Source organism: Schistocerca cancellata, chromosome 2, assembly GCF_023864275.1.
Source record: "Schistocerca cancellata isolate TAMUIC-IGC-003103 chromosome 2, iqSchCanc2.1, whole genome shotgun sequence".
Taxonomy (NCBI): domain Eukaryota; kingdom Metazoa; phylum Arthropoda; class Insecta; order Orthoptera; family Acrididae; genus Schistocerca; species Schistocerca cancellata.
This window is the reverse complement of record NC_064627.1, coordinates 722,102,724-722,118,320: the sequence shown is the minus strand read 5'-3', so window position 1 is coordinate 722,118,320 and position 15,597 is coordinate 722,102,724. Positions and strand designations below refer to the sequence as shown.

Below are 15,597 nucleotides of genomic sequence, written 5' to 3'. Positions count from 1 at the left end.
ACATTTTCCTGAGTCTGGAAGAACTGCATACCTGAAAAGGGTGGTTATAGGGTTGCAGCACATCATCTCTACGGCTCTGTATACTGACAGTATTCCTCCATGCAACATGATGACTCTCCATACCATGGTACCACCACCAAATTGGTCATCTTCCATAATGATGGTTGTATCAACTACTCCTTTCCTTCTAGATAAGTGAGCAACCAGATAGATTCTGAAAACTGCAATTCACCTGTGAAGAGCATGTACCACGATTTATTCGTTTTTCATTCTTAATTCTGCTGGTTCCATGTGTGGGTGAGGCATACTCTGACAGATATTTCTCTGGAAGATAATCTGTACTGAGCCTCTGATACATATTTTTCTTGAAATTGCAGTTCCCAGTGCTACTGTATGCTCTGTATATGACTGTCATACAAACATAAATCAAGTACTGGAAAAGTGTTTTCATCACGGCATGCATTTGTTTTGTCCAGCTTCTGCAAATTTATAAATACTTTGGTGTCCTCTTTACATGTGTTCTATAATCTTTTTCTAAATTATACAGAAATTTGATTTTTGGTAATATTTACCTTTAACCCTAATTTATTATTCCTTAAGATGGCATGGCTAAGTATCAGACTGGTAGCCCAAAGGTTCTGTGCTCAATTCCCAGTTAGTACTGGAATTTTTTTCTGCTACTCACTACACATCTTTGTACAAACAAAACACGCAGAGTTGTTGCACGATTCAAAATTCATATAAAACTGCAAATTTCCAGTAACTGCCTGTTACTGCACACTACCTTTAAAAAATATGCAACAAATTATTTGGTTTGTGTTAGTTTCATTGTTCATTATGATTTTTAGTTCCAAAATTAATGTGATGTTCCTACTATTCAGATATAAACTTAGATATCCTTTTCATTATCAACTTATTTAGCTTTGGGCATAAAAAAATCAAACTACATTGCACAATAATACACTACACGACAAATCTGCGTCAAGTGCAACCAATATAATGCCGTGTCGTATGTTCTCCACCACTCAATAGCTGCACTATATGATTGCTTATCTTAATATTTACTGGATAGTTAGTTGCCAATAACATCACCTATGTGCAAAGAAGTATAACAAATGTACTCACAATTAAACATGTGTATATGGTATTTTACTCACACATCTGTGTATGTTTTTGTTGGTCCATGACCTCTTCGAGATTCAGCTGAAGCAGGATAGGCCCCAAATCCAGCCATAGTACAGACACATTCAGACAGTACCATGCCAGTGTACAGTCTCATGCGAAATATGAAGAACGTAGGCGTCAGGTACCATATACGGTAGAGAATAGATCTCTCTTTGTAAAATTCTTCTGACTCCATGTACTAAACAACAGAATAAATATGTCCTTTAAATTAAAAATAGTAAAATTAAACCAAAATTGCACTGAAAATAGGCACAGAAAATCATATTGAACAACACAATGTATAATGTTTATGACAAAGGAAGAATTAAATTTTAAATTTATATTGAATATTGATATGTAAAATTACAGTCATATCTAAGTTACAATGACTAACATATATATATATATATATATATCAGGTACGGCAATAGGTCACATAACAATGTAGCTTTGCTCATATGAATATAGTGTAAAATGTATTAATTCCTTTCCACATACTAGGAATAAGAAAATCATGTAAGCATGAATGATTCTGCCATGTCTGATATAATTGAAAGGCATATTAACTACATTCCTGTGGCAAAAAAATTAATGACAAGAACTCTTGAAAGCTCTACATCTGCCATCAGACATGGCAGAATCATGTGAGTAATACCAGTTGAGAATAAAAGTCTTCCTGATCAATGTTTATCTTCAATTGCTACGTGACTGTTTTTGAATATGTAACATTAGATTTGAGTCAAAGCATCGGCTCTGTGAGCTTACTTCAATAGTTCATATATTTCTGTAAATGTTTCTCAAATTTTACCTAAATTTGAATAGAATTATGTTGACCATCAATTATCTTCTGAACTAACACATCAAGTTCCATTGTAAATGTTATATTAGAATGCTGTTTGCCTCAACTGATTTCATGAACCAGGGAAAATCTCAATCTGGAAGGTCAGGTGGGGATCTGAACCTAACTTGTCTTGAATGTGAGAGCCTTAACCACTGTGCCACTTTGCTTCGTCCCGATGAATCCAGTGCTGTAAAAATGAAATTGTTCAGGTTACCTAAAGTAGATATTACAATGCTTAATACTCCTTTAGAGCATAATGCTATCTTTATCTGGCCACCTCTACCCATTTGTCACCTCGCCAAATTTTGCCACTTGGGTACTGCGTTGGCACCTTTGAATTTTTTTATTATTCTCAGCTATGGCTCTAGCTGTCCATTTACTGGCAATCATAGAGAGCAGCTTGGAGGGTGTCCTCGAACTCTATGTCAGTATTCAACAGTAGCCCATCCAAACTGTTGGAACTTTTTCAGAGAAGTTAAGATCCATACTGTGTCCCAAAAATAGCTAATAAACAACACAACATGCCCAGGCAGGAATTTGAAGCTAATTATGATGTGGGAACACCTGTTAAGTAAAGACAGCAATACAACACAATATTTTTCTCATTGATTTCTCAGCATGGATAGCACTGTACTTTCGGTTGGGAAGAATTTTTTTTTTTTTTTTTTTTTTGGATGACACAAAGGCAGCTTTTTCAACTTAGGGATTATCAACAGTCGAGGTACTGAGTGGAACTGGAGAGACAAGACATTTGTGGCAAAACTAGACTAAAAGGGATTGGTTGACAGAACACATTCTGAGACAACTGCAATTTAATATTGCTCTGCAATTTAGTATTGGAGGTAAATATGGGGCATAAAAGTTGTAGAGGGATACCAAAAGATGAATATAGCAGATTCAGAACAATGTAGACTGCATTAGTAATTAAGAGATGAAGAGGCTTGCACAGGATAGAGAAGCACGCAGAGCTGCTTCAAACCAGTCTTCGAAATGAAGACCACAACAACAACAACAACTTTTTCATTACATAGTTTCAGTGCAGGTAGACTCGTCAGAAACAAAGTTTCACAACATTTTCTTCCAAAAACATAAAAAATGACTCAGTTTAGTTGATTTTCCCAGAACATGAGAGAGGAGTATCCCACTACTGCAACCATGCAACCATGCGACATCAAAACTATATCTACAGCAGAGCAGTAATTTGACTGGTAAAGTGTACGGTTCTTAATAGTTTCTTTATAAAAGAGAAACAACTGCCAATTCATTAGCCCTGGAAGATGATACCTCCTGAAGACTCTTTTTCAGAGCAGCACAGCTGACCCTTGGAAATAACACCAACATCATCGTGTTAACTACAACAGGTTATTTTTTGATCATTTTCTATTCCATGTATGTGTCTTCTACATCATTCAAGCTCACAATGCCTTTCCTATGCTAACACTACACCAGCACAGTACAGGGACTGCCTGTAGCAGAAGCAACAAGTGTACCATGAATACAATGATACTTTTCCCTTGGAAACCAGTGAAGAGAAGATACCAAATTTGAATCTGAACATATTAATATTTAAAGGGGAAGACTGCATTCTGGTGCCCTGGTGACAGAATCCAGAATAGTCTGTGCCGGAAATTGATAAGAGTTAAGAAAGAAGTGTCATATAAAATAAAATATTAGAAGAAATTGATATTTTAATGAAACAATAAAGTAAGCAAAAGATAGATTGCTACTTACCATAAAGATGATATGTTAAGTTGCAACCAGGCACAACTAAAAGAGGCTCCGGGGTGCTATTGGGTAACACAGGACTGGAACAACTGAACCACATCCTTCACCAGGGCTTTGATTACCTATCATCATCCCCAGAAATGAGGTACATTCTACCCAAGAACATTCCCACCCCTATTAAAAGGACATTCCATCGCCCAGCCAAACTTCATAACATCCTAGTCCACCTCTATGCCTCGCCCAGCTCCAACACCTTACCACAAGGATCATATTCCTATCAAAGACGCAGGTGCAAGACCTGCCCAATCCACCCACCCAGCACTCCCTATTCCAGTACTGTCACAGGCTTAACCTACCAATCAGAGGCCGGGCCACCTGTGAAAGCAACCATATCATATACTGGGCCTGCTGCAATCATGGCACGACATTTTATATTTGTTTGACTAGGAATCAGCTGTCTACCAGTATGAATGGTCACCAAAAAATATGGCCAAGAGCAAGGTAGACCACCCTGTGGCACAACATGTAGCTGAACATAATATGAAACTGTGTGCCAGACTGAGACTCGAACTCGGGACCTTTGCCTTTTGTGGGCAAGTGCTCTACCAACTTAGCTACTCAAGTACAACTCACGACCCAACCTCACAGTTTTACTCCTGCCAGTACATAATATGCTTGATTTCAATGGCTGCTTCACTATCCGAGCCATCTGGATCCTTCCCTCCACACAAGCCTTTCTGAACTGTGCAGATGGGAGTTATCCTTAGAACACCTTCCCCACTCCCAAAATTATCCTGGCCTCAACCTATGGAAACACTGTTACCTCTTCCCCTTTCTCACCCCCTCCAGATTGCTGTTTCAGTTCTACATTACAGTTGCATTCTGGTCCGAGCTGCCAGATATGGTGATCATGTGAGTATGAGTTGTGCTTGCTTCTGTGAATGAATGTGTGTGTGTGTGTTTGTGTGTGTGTGTGTGTGTTTCCTTTTCTGACAAAGGCTGTAGCTGAAAGCTAATGAGTAAGTGTCTTTTAGTTGTGCCTGGCTGCAGGAGGAGGAGGAGGAGGAGGAGGAAATTAGTGTTTAACATCCCGTCGACAATGAGATCATTGGAGACGGAGCACAAGCTCGGATTAGGGAAGGTTTGCCCTTTCAAAGGAACCATCCCGCCATTTGCCTAAAGTGATGTAGGGAAATCACGGAAAACCTAAATCAGGATGGCCGGACGTGGGATTGAACCGTCGTTCTCCCGTATGCGAGTCCAGTGTGCTAACCACTGCGCCACCTCGCTTGGTGCCTGGCTGCAATTAACTGTGTCATCTTTACAGTAAGCAGCAATCTATCTTTTCCTGGGGGACTGATGACCTTAGCTGTTTAATCCCCCTTAAACACCCCAACAACCACCACCACCATCTATCTTTTCCTTACATTGCTGATATTCAAGTTGGAGTCCCCATTTTTTGATATTTTAATGAAATATTTATAGGGGGTTATTGCTTTTGTCATTAGCAAACTAGTCAACAGCACAAGATTACAACAATCCAGGCAAGTAACTGTATCCAACGGAGGTAAAGTAACTGAAGAAGTAATTTGTTGATGAATAATAACTAAATTAATCAACAATAACTATGACTATGAAGGCTGTATGATGTCTACAAGTGAGAAGTTCAGCAACTGAGGCTACAGATGGCTATGACTGTTTTTATCAGATATAAAACTATGCAACAGAGAGTGGCGGTATCTGCAGTAGCTGCTCATCACCAAATAGTAGTCCTGGTTCTCAAACTACAGCGATTTGGCTCCTCATCAACATCGCGATGCTATGAGATATGTAAGCAACTCTGATGAGCTTTGTTGAAGCTAAATTAAATTTATTTTTATTTTTTGATTGAGGTAGCTAAAGTGTGTTTCTGTTCAAAAGATTTTCTTTTAACAGGTTACCTACCTACTGTGACAATGTTAATAGGAGAATATTAGTTTCAAACTGAACATTATCTCAACTGTATGCCTATGTTGACTAGGAGTATGAAGCAGCGTTTAGAAGAACTGTTTAAAACATTTATGGAACAGTCAACCTCTAAAGTTGATATTAAATTAGATGCACGTACTGGTAAAATAAATATAAAATAGATAGCAACAGTACTAATTTAGTAATGCAATTATAGTGTCAAGGTGATGAGTTGAGTACTAAACTGGACACTAAAAGCGTTACATTCTAAAAGGTTCTTATGGAGACAAAGGAACAGACAATCACTGAACTTCATGAAAAACTAGATATCACTGGTATTGATTTAATAAGGAGAATAGATAAGTAGCTAAAAAAAATAAAAATAAAAAAGAAATGTATATTACAGATTTTCACAAAGATAAGTTGGAGATAAATAGAACTTTCTCAGAATTACAATATATAATCTTAAATTAATAGAGAAGTTACATTCTGACCTATCCAAACACCCTGATTAGTTATAGATCCATCACCCACATATTTTGTTGACTTGAATAATGGAGTTAAACAAACTTCAGACATTAACATCACTTTTAATATTTCAAAACACAATATAGGTTCACTTTCCCACTTTTATAACCTTGGAAGAGTGTAGTGATTATTTATTTGGAAAAAAAACATTCAACAAAATAATACCTTATCAGTTGACAGACCTCATTTATCAGCCGATATCTGCAATCAATCTGTTTGGGATGGATTAATTAAGTTAAATACTCAGCTTTGGCTGAAGTGTTGGAACACTTAAGTGACAGATTTTTATCAGCAATTTAGAAATAGTTGCTCAGATTTTCATTGTCCTGTGGCATTTGATGTCTATTTATCTGACATGTCTGATGTTTTTGTAAGATCATGTAATAACCTGGTGTTAACATTCAGTAAAGAGGTTACTTATGCCTCACACCCAAATTAATGAAAGTGAGGCATTGGGTTGATAGGGATCTCCAAAAATGCATACTGGAATACTCTTTTTGATGCCACCAGCCTGCAGTGGTTATTGTTATGCGTCACGTTTCCTCAGATAATTTTTTTTTATTCTAACTCCAAAGTTGTAAATTGAAGTTTGGTTGCCGTGTAAAGTGGAATAATAGAGAAATTCTTAGAAAACAAAGAGAAAGATAAGCATGCATGGATTCAAAATAAATTATTAGACAACCTGAAAATAAAAGAGTACAGAGAGGAGAAGTGAAGCAGAATGTTATAAGCAGAATGCTGTACGCCACCTACCTGAATTATAGTGGTCTGACAAGTGGCTTAAAGCAACAAAGTTGTTTTGAAATAGTAAGTTCTTATTTTTAAAGATGAGAAATGGATGGAATCAAGAGTGTTATTGTAATGAACAATATATCAGTGCTACGGATACACCCGATATACAGAACTCCATACAAACAAAAGTAAAGTACAGACTGCAATAACTAATTTAGGCTGGAATATTTCATTTGATGCAATTATTGTAATACAAATAAATAAAACTGCTGTACCATTAAGAAATGTTCAAAATAAAATATATATAATAACCAATATCTTTCTATTATTGTTACTGTTGTTAATCCAATAAGGAAAGTTAAAACAATAATAAAAATCATTATTGATATAATATTTATTACATTTGATAGTGCTACAGTTATTATTTTAACCATTTCAAAATATTGGTTCTGTGGACTGAGAGTACAAGTGTTTTACTATTTTACTACCCTTAACATTTTAAAAGCAGTAGTTAGTGTTTTATCCAGTTTATAGGATAGGTGTTTCTTTAAATGATTGAACTAAATGTTTATATTTTATTTTTATGGTCTATTTTTCTGGTATTTACATAATTTGTTTAAAACATTTATTAATAGTTTGATTGAGATTAGAATATATATTAATTATCATTTTTCTCACTGAGTTTGATATGCCTTTTCTGTGAATGTGCTTTAGATCTTTCTGTTTTGGTTTCTATAATTCATTCTCAAGGTAATTGTTTCTTTAATTCTTTTGGTCTTTCTTTATATTCAAGTACTTATTTATAACTATTTTCTTTATCCCCTTGTTTACTGAATAATTATTGGTGATTGGTTCATTTTATAATGTTTCAGTCTAGTTCTGTTTTTATAATTTGTGCTTATTCTTCCACTGATTTAAATACAGTTCGATATTATTTTGATGCTGAATTTCTTTTTTCTTTTTTAGTTTAAGTTTATTGAGCTTCTGGATTTGTTCTTTACTGGTCACTGCTAGAGGATTAGTTTATTTGTCCTCTCATCAATCTCATTCCAGTTAAATTTGGACCAATAATTATAACACATTGAAACAAACAATATTAAAACTAATAATAATAAAACAGTTTATCTTCTTTTCACCATATATACTATTATATTATCTATTACGTAATATAATTTTTGGTGTCTAGTTATCTGCTCTATGGATGAGGAAGAATACCAAACAGTATGTGCACATTATGTACTAAGAGGTAAAGATAAAAAACTGTTATGGGGAAATGATAAAACTTAATTAAGGCTAGAAACCACTAAGATGCCCCTGTAATTGCATTGTGATAATAAACATTAAAAGCTGTGAATACAAGATTTAAAAAAAGATTAAAAGAGTACTGATTTGAAAATCAACAATAACTTGCTGACCTCGTCCATAGAGTTAAGCAGAAATGATATCTGTAATATTAGCAATAAATGCCAAAAACGAATTGAAATATATGTATTAATGAATATTTATTTATATTAAAAACAAAGATTCCATGACTTACCAAATGGGAAAGCGCTGGTAGCACAATAAAACACACACACACAATTTCAAGCTTTCGCAACCAACGGTTGCTTCGTCAGGAAAGAGGGAAAGATGAAAGGATGTGGGTTTTAAGGGAGAGGGTAAGGAGTCACTCCAATCCCGGGAGCGGAAAGACTTACCTTAGGGGGAAAAAAGGACAGGTATACACTCGCGCACACACACACACATATCCATCCACACATATACAGACACAAGCAGACATATTTAAAGGCAAGGCCTCGCACGCGCGAGTGTATACCTGTCCTTTTTCCCCCCTAAGGTATGTCTTTCCACTCCCGGGATTGGAATGACTCCTTACCCTCTCCCTTAAAACCCACATCCTTTCGTCTTTCCCTCTCCTTCCCTCTTTCCTGATGCAGCAACCATTGGTTGCGAAAGCTTGAATTTTGTGTGTATATTTGTGTTTGTTTGTGTGTCTATCAACCTGCCAGCGCTTTCGTTTGGTAAGTCACATCATCTTTGTTTTTTATATATAATTTCTTGTTAACAATAGTAGCTTATTCCCAAGAATAAGCAGCTTTCACTCACTTAATACTTGGCAGAAATCAAACTTGCATTTGGATCGGACTTCCTTAACTCTTGTGCAGAAAAGTGTGCAGTATACTGCTGCATCCTTTTTCAATAAGTTACCACTCAAAATCAAAAATCTTAACAGTAATCCACATGCTTTCAAATCGAAACTGAAGAGTTTCCTCAAGGGTCACTCATCCTATTCTGTCGAGGAGTTCCTTGAAAACTTAAGCTGATTCTTGAATTACTGTTGATTGCCTTTCTTAAACTTAGGGACTGACTTTTTTTTGGGTCCATAAACATTTATTTTTATCTGTTATTACTCTTATGTTGTAATTTCATGTACTGACATGTTTCATGACCTTGGAGATTTGCTCCTCAATTTGGTCCTATGGAACTTGACATGTAAATAAAAATAAATAAATAAATAAACAAGTGTTTGTTTGGATATGCAAGTATTCTTCAAATAGTGACTTACACTGACCGTTGCTTTAATTGAACTTAGTATTATAGTTTATTTCCTGAGAAACACAATGGTATAGTTAGTTTTAAAGCTGGGTGTGTGTAATTAATCTAAATAACCTTCACTGGCATGGTGAGCTTCTCAAACAGTTACAGTGTACTGCTGCATCACAGCCAGTTGTCACAAGTGCTCATGGATCTAGGCGAGTAATTGAAATCCCCATGACTGAGTCATCTGAGCCAGTACCATCTGTTCTAGAAAAATTGCAATAATCTGTATACTACGAAAATGAGATTTCACTAGAAAAGCATTTCTGGTACTAGTATTACACATTGCTCATGCATATCTTGAGGTAAAATTTGTATTTTCGCAAGTACTGTGGAAAATGTAGATCAATTAATGTAAGATTATAATTACTCTGTTAAAGAAGTAATGACACCTATAAGGCATTTTAAAAACGACCAGGACACACATTGTTTCCTCAAACATATTTAAACACATTTAAACATATTTAAACACAACAGTGCCTATAAAATGATTAAATGGGGCTGTATACCAGGACATGTACAAGAGACTGACTGGCTCTAAGGTGCAGGGACACTCCTGTACAAAATCATTTTACTGTACTGCACCACACAATTTGGATGATTTAAGCAAAGTATCATTTACAATGCATATTTCCTAAGAAATGTGTAAATTACTATAAATAACATGGTATCTCAACATAGCAACAGTATTGATCATATCAAAAAATATTGCTTAAATTTACTAACTCTTCTGAATGATGAAAACATGCTTCTTGTTCTCATAGTTAATGCTGCCACCAAAAGTCTGTTTCATTGGTACAAGAGATAAGTCATAAGCTCTTTGCGCATCCAGATGGTCTGATAAATGTGCAACATAAATTTGATCCTTCTGCTACCGAACTAGAAAATACGTGAACATACTGCAACACGATGATCTCATTTTGATTCTTATCAAGACGGCAACTCAACCATCACAAGTAAAAAAACTCTTTCTGTGATCATCAGATTAAAAAACTTCCATATGAAATGGACTCAGTCCCTCAAATGGAAATTAACAACTTAAATGCAGCTAGCAAGACATTACTGAAGAATTTTCTTCATCTCCAGATAATACTGGACCTCACTTCGGCTGCTGCTGACACAACATCTCCATCTGGTTTTACACAATAAAATGAAGAAACTGCAGATATGAGATACTACTGTGATAGTTCCCTTTACGAGTGACATATTACTCACAGAACAGCTCTCAAAAGAGAACCTCATGTTTTCAAAAGAATTCAGAGCATTTCTGAAATGCACAAGTAACCAGATAATAATGCTTCCATTATGTTTGTATGCAACAATTAAGTGACAAACTACTCACACAAATCAAAGTGACTAATGAGTACCACCACCTACCACGATTGTAATGTGCTACTACAAAAGAAACGGCCACTAGGAGAGATGCATGTTCATCACCTCTGCAACAGGACGTGAAAACTGCAGTAGTTTTGGCATGTTTGAAACAACTAAAACACAGTATGAATGGAAGATTGATTACTAATGATGACAACACCAAATACAATCCAAACAACTCTTTCACATGTTACTTTGTCTCTTCGAAATAAAAGCAAATGCTAACAAACCAATGTGTAGCTCAATGCGAAATATAAAACTGACACTGCTTTCATCCAAGAATCCCACTGTTTATAACAAAACATGGTTGGAATCACTAGATGCTGTAAGATGTTTAACACATGCAGCATGCAGAGAAAGGGTGGCAATATTGATAGTAGATAAAGAAAGAGATTCCTTAATAATAAGTCACTTGTCTGATGGAGATTCAGTCTTAACAGTGACGGTAAAAGGCAATCTGCAAGTTTTCATTTCTAGGATGCACTTTAGATGACACAAAAGCTATCAGTTTGACACTATGATAGCCTACAATAAAGGATTTGGCTTAGTATTAGGGGTAGTCATAAAATTTTGTTTACTGCTTCAAAAAAAAAAAAAAAGTAAAGTTATGTTGAAACCCCATGCCACAATACCACAGCAAGCTGCTAGAAGAGCCAAAACAATGTGGTGTAGCCCATCTCCACTTTATCAATGTTCTAGGCTATTTTGCTTTGACTTCTCTGGAGGTGTGCTATTGTACTGTGGCACAGGGATTTCTATGTTTAGCAACACTGCAGAAATGTATCTGCAAAAAGAAAAAAATATTTGCTTAACTGTATTTTTTTGAGGTGATAGTTAAAACTTTATGACTGCTTCTCATAATTGCTACAGATAGCAATGCAAGACTGGGTTCACAGCATGACACAGTAACAAACTTCCACTAACCTATACTTCATGAATGTGGGGAATCCAGAACCAACTTCTGAAAATAAATTCCAAAAGTGCAACATCGATTTAACTATGAGCAGCTCCTATCTCTGCTAAGCCAATATAAATCTAATGAAGATGAGAGGTGCCTCGATCACAAGGTTATTACATTCAACATAGGAGGGTGCCAACATCATATGCTGGTAACTTATATGAACCTAAAAAAAATCAAAGTATACAACACAAGAAAATAATGCAGAACCTGGCTGAAAAAGTTTAAATGGAAACAAATACTGAAACTCATATCACAGAATTCAAAGAAATTTTAGACTTTTCTTGCAATAAAGCATTTAAGGCACAATAATGAATGAAGTAGATAATTGGGAGAAAATCTGTTCTCTAGTGGATATCTGAATTCACAGCAAAATTTATCAAAAGACAAAGCACATTGACCACCTGAGAGAGCTATGAAGAAAACAATGTTGAATGGAGGCGGAGGAATACAGCACAGCTATTTGAAAATCCAAAACACTCTCCTGGAAAACCACACTGCAGTCTGAGTCCAATAAATAAGGCTTCGAGCACAATACATTGAACTGCATCATGGAAAACCAGAAAGTTGTAACATGATAACAATAGATTTAGCTGAAACTGCCACCCATATATTACAATATTTCATACCAGAAGACAATCAAACCCAAGTCTCTAAATACACTCCTGGAAATGGAAAAAAGAACACATTGACACCGGTGTGTCAGACCCACCATACTTGCTCCGGACACTGCGAGAGGGCTGTGCAAGCAATGATCACACGCACGGCACAGCGGACACACCAGGAACCGCGGTGTTGGCCGTCGAATGGCGCTAGCTGCGCAGCATTTGTGCACCGCCGCCGTCAGTGTCAGCCAGTTTGCCGTGGCATACGGAGCTCCATCACAGTCTTTAACACTGGTAGCATGCCGCGACAGCGTGGACGTGAACCGTATGTGCAGTTTACGGACTTTGAGCGAGGGCGTATAGTGGGCATGCGGGAGGCCGGGTGGACGTACCGCCGAATTGCTCAACACGTGGGGCATGAGGTCTCCACAGTACATCGATGTTGTCGCCAGTGGTCGGCGGCAGGTGCATGTGCCCGTCGACCTGGGACCGGACCGCAGCGACGCACGGATGCACGCCAAGACCGTAGGATCCTACGCAGTGCCGTAGGGGACCGCACCGCCACTTCCCAGCAAATTAGGGACACTGTTGCTCCTGGGGTATCGGCGAGGACCATTCGCAACCGTTTCCATGAAGCTGGGCTACGGTCCCGCACACCGTTAGGCCGTCTTCCGCTCACGCCCCAACATTGTGCAGCCCGCCTCCAGTGGTGTCGCGACAGGCGTGAATGGAGGGACGAATGGAGACGTGTCGTCTTCAGCGATGAGAGTCGCTTCTGCTTTGGTGCCAATGATGGTCGTATGCGTGTTTGGCGCCGTGCAGGTGAGCGCCACAATCAGGACTGCATACGACCGAGGCACACAGGGCCAACACCCGGCATCATGGTGTGGGGAGCGATCTCCTACACTGGCCGTACACCACTGGTGATCGTCGAGGGGACACTGAATAGTGCACGGTACATCCAAACCGTCATCGAACCCATCGTTCTACCATTCCTAGACCGGCAAGGGAACTTGCTGTTCCAACAGGACAATGCACGTCCGCATGTATCCCGTGCCACCCAACGTGCTCTAGAAGGTGTAAGTCAACTACCCTGGCCAGCAAGATCTCCGGATCTGTCCCCCATTGAGCATGTTTGGGACTGGATGAAGCGTCGTCTCACGCGGTCTGCACGTCCGGCACGAACGCTGGTCCAACTGAGGCGCCAGGTGGAAATGGCATGGCAAGCCGTTCCACAGGACTACATCCAGCATCTCTACGATCGTCTCCATGGGAAAATAGCAGCCTGCATTGCTGCGAAAGGTGGATATACACTGTACTAGTGCCGACATTGTGCATGCTCTGTTGCCTGTGTCTATGTGCCTGTGGTTCTGTCAGTGTGATCATGTGATGTATCTGACCCCAGGAATGTGTCAATAAAGTTTCCCCTTCCTGGGACAATGAATTCACGGTGTTCTTATTTCAATTTCCAGGAGTGTAGTATAAACTAATAAGATCTCAAACACTGTGGCCCTGTGGAAGGGTAGCTGACATAATGCTTCCAGACAGAAAAATAAGAAATAATAGTGTACTTGCCTTCAAGTAAAGCTCCTTGGGATAGTGGCATTACTAGGGTGCTACTTCAGCTGATGTATAGCATTTACCCAACAGTCTTACAGGTTTATACACCAACTGCTTCAAGAACACTTGCTTCTTGAGATTGTAAAAAAAGAGTCAAAATAATCCCCATTATTAAATGTGGTAAGAAAATGGATGGATGTAACTAAATTCTGTCGTATCACCCTATAGTGTACAGAGGGGAAAATATTGTGAAAGCGGTTTATTAATAGAATTATGTATCACAGTATGCAGTAAATGAAGCAGGCAAAAAGGAATACAAACGTCTCAAAAATGATATCGACAGGAAGTGCAAAATAGCTAAGCAGGGATGCCTAGAGGACAAATGTAAGGATGTAGAGGCTTGTCACACTAGGGGTAAGATAGATACTGCCTACAGGAAAATTAAAGAGACCTTTGGAGGAAAGAAAACCACTTGTATGAATATCAAGAGCTCAGATGGCAACCCAGTTCTAAGCAAAGAAGGGAAGGCAGAAAGGTGGAAGGAGTATATAAAGAGTTTATACAAGGGCGATGTACATGAGGACAATATTATGGAAATGGAAGAGGATGTAGATGAAGACAAAATGGGAGATAAGTTACTGCGTGAAGAGTTTGACAGAGCACTGAAAGACCTGAGTCGAAACAAGGCCCCTGGAGTAGACAACATTCCATTTGAACTACTGATGGCCTCGGGAGAGGCAGTCATGACAAAACTCTACCATCTGGTGAGCACGATGTATGAGACAGGCGAAATACCCTCAGACTTCAAGAAGAATATAATAATTCCAATCCCAAAGAAAGCAGGTGTTGACAGATGTGAAAATTACCGAACTATCAGTTTAATAAGTCACAGCTGCAAAATACTAACGCGAATTCTTTACAGACAAATTCTTTACAGACGAATGGAAAAACTGGTAGAAGCCGACCTCGGGGAAGATCAGTTTGGATTCCGTAGAAATGTTGGAACACATGAGGCAATACTGACCTTACGACTTATCTTAGAAGAAAGATTAAGAAAAGGCAAACCTACTTTTCTAGCATTTGTAGACTTAGAGAAAGCTTTTGACAATGTTAACTGGAATACTCTCTTTCAAATTCTGAAGATGGCATGGGTAAAATACAGGGAGCGAAAGGCTATTTACAGTTTGTACAGAAACCAGTTGGCAGTTATAAGAGTCGAGGGGCATGAAAGGGAAGCAGTGGTTGGGAAAGGAGTACGACAGGGTTGTAGCCTCTCCCCGTTGTTATTCAATCTGTATATTGAGCAAGCAGTAAAGGAAACAAAGGAAAAATTCGGAGTAGGTATTAAAATTCATGGAGAAGAAGTAAAAACTTTGAGGTTCGCCGATGACATTGTAATTCTGTCAGAGACAGCAAAGGACTTGGAAGAGCAGTTGAACGGAATGGACAGTGTCTTGAAAGGAGGATATAAGATGAACATCAACAAAAGCAAAACGAGGATAATGGAATGTAGTCAAATTAAGTCGGGTGATGCTGAGGGAATTAGATTAGGAAATGAGACACTT

At 38.1% G+C, this 15,597-nt stretch overlaps 1 protein-coding gene across 1 annotated transcript in view; it reads right to left on the bottom strand.

The window, feature by feature from the left end:
* LOC126162513 (lysophospholipid acyltransferase 7) overlaps nt 1-15,597 on the bottom strand; it is a 149,314-nt gene that overhangs the window by 42,538 nt on the left and 91,179 nt on the right. Inside the window, exon 5 of the mRNA XM_049919066.1 lies at nt 1,158-1,363. Coding sequence (XP_049775023.1) covers nt 1,158-1,363 — 206 coding nt within the window. The remainder of the gene's footprint in view (nt 1-1,157; nt 1,364-15,597) is intronic.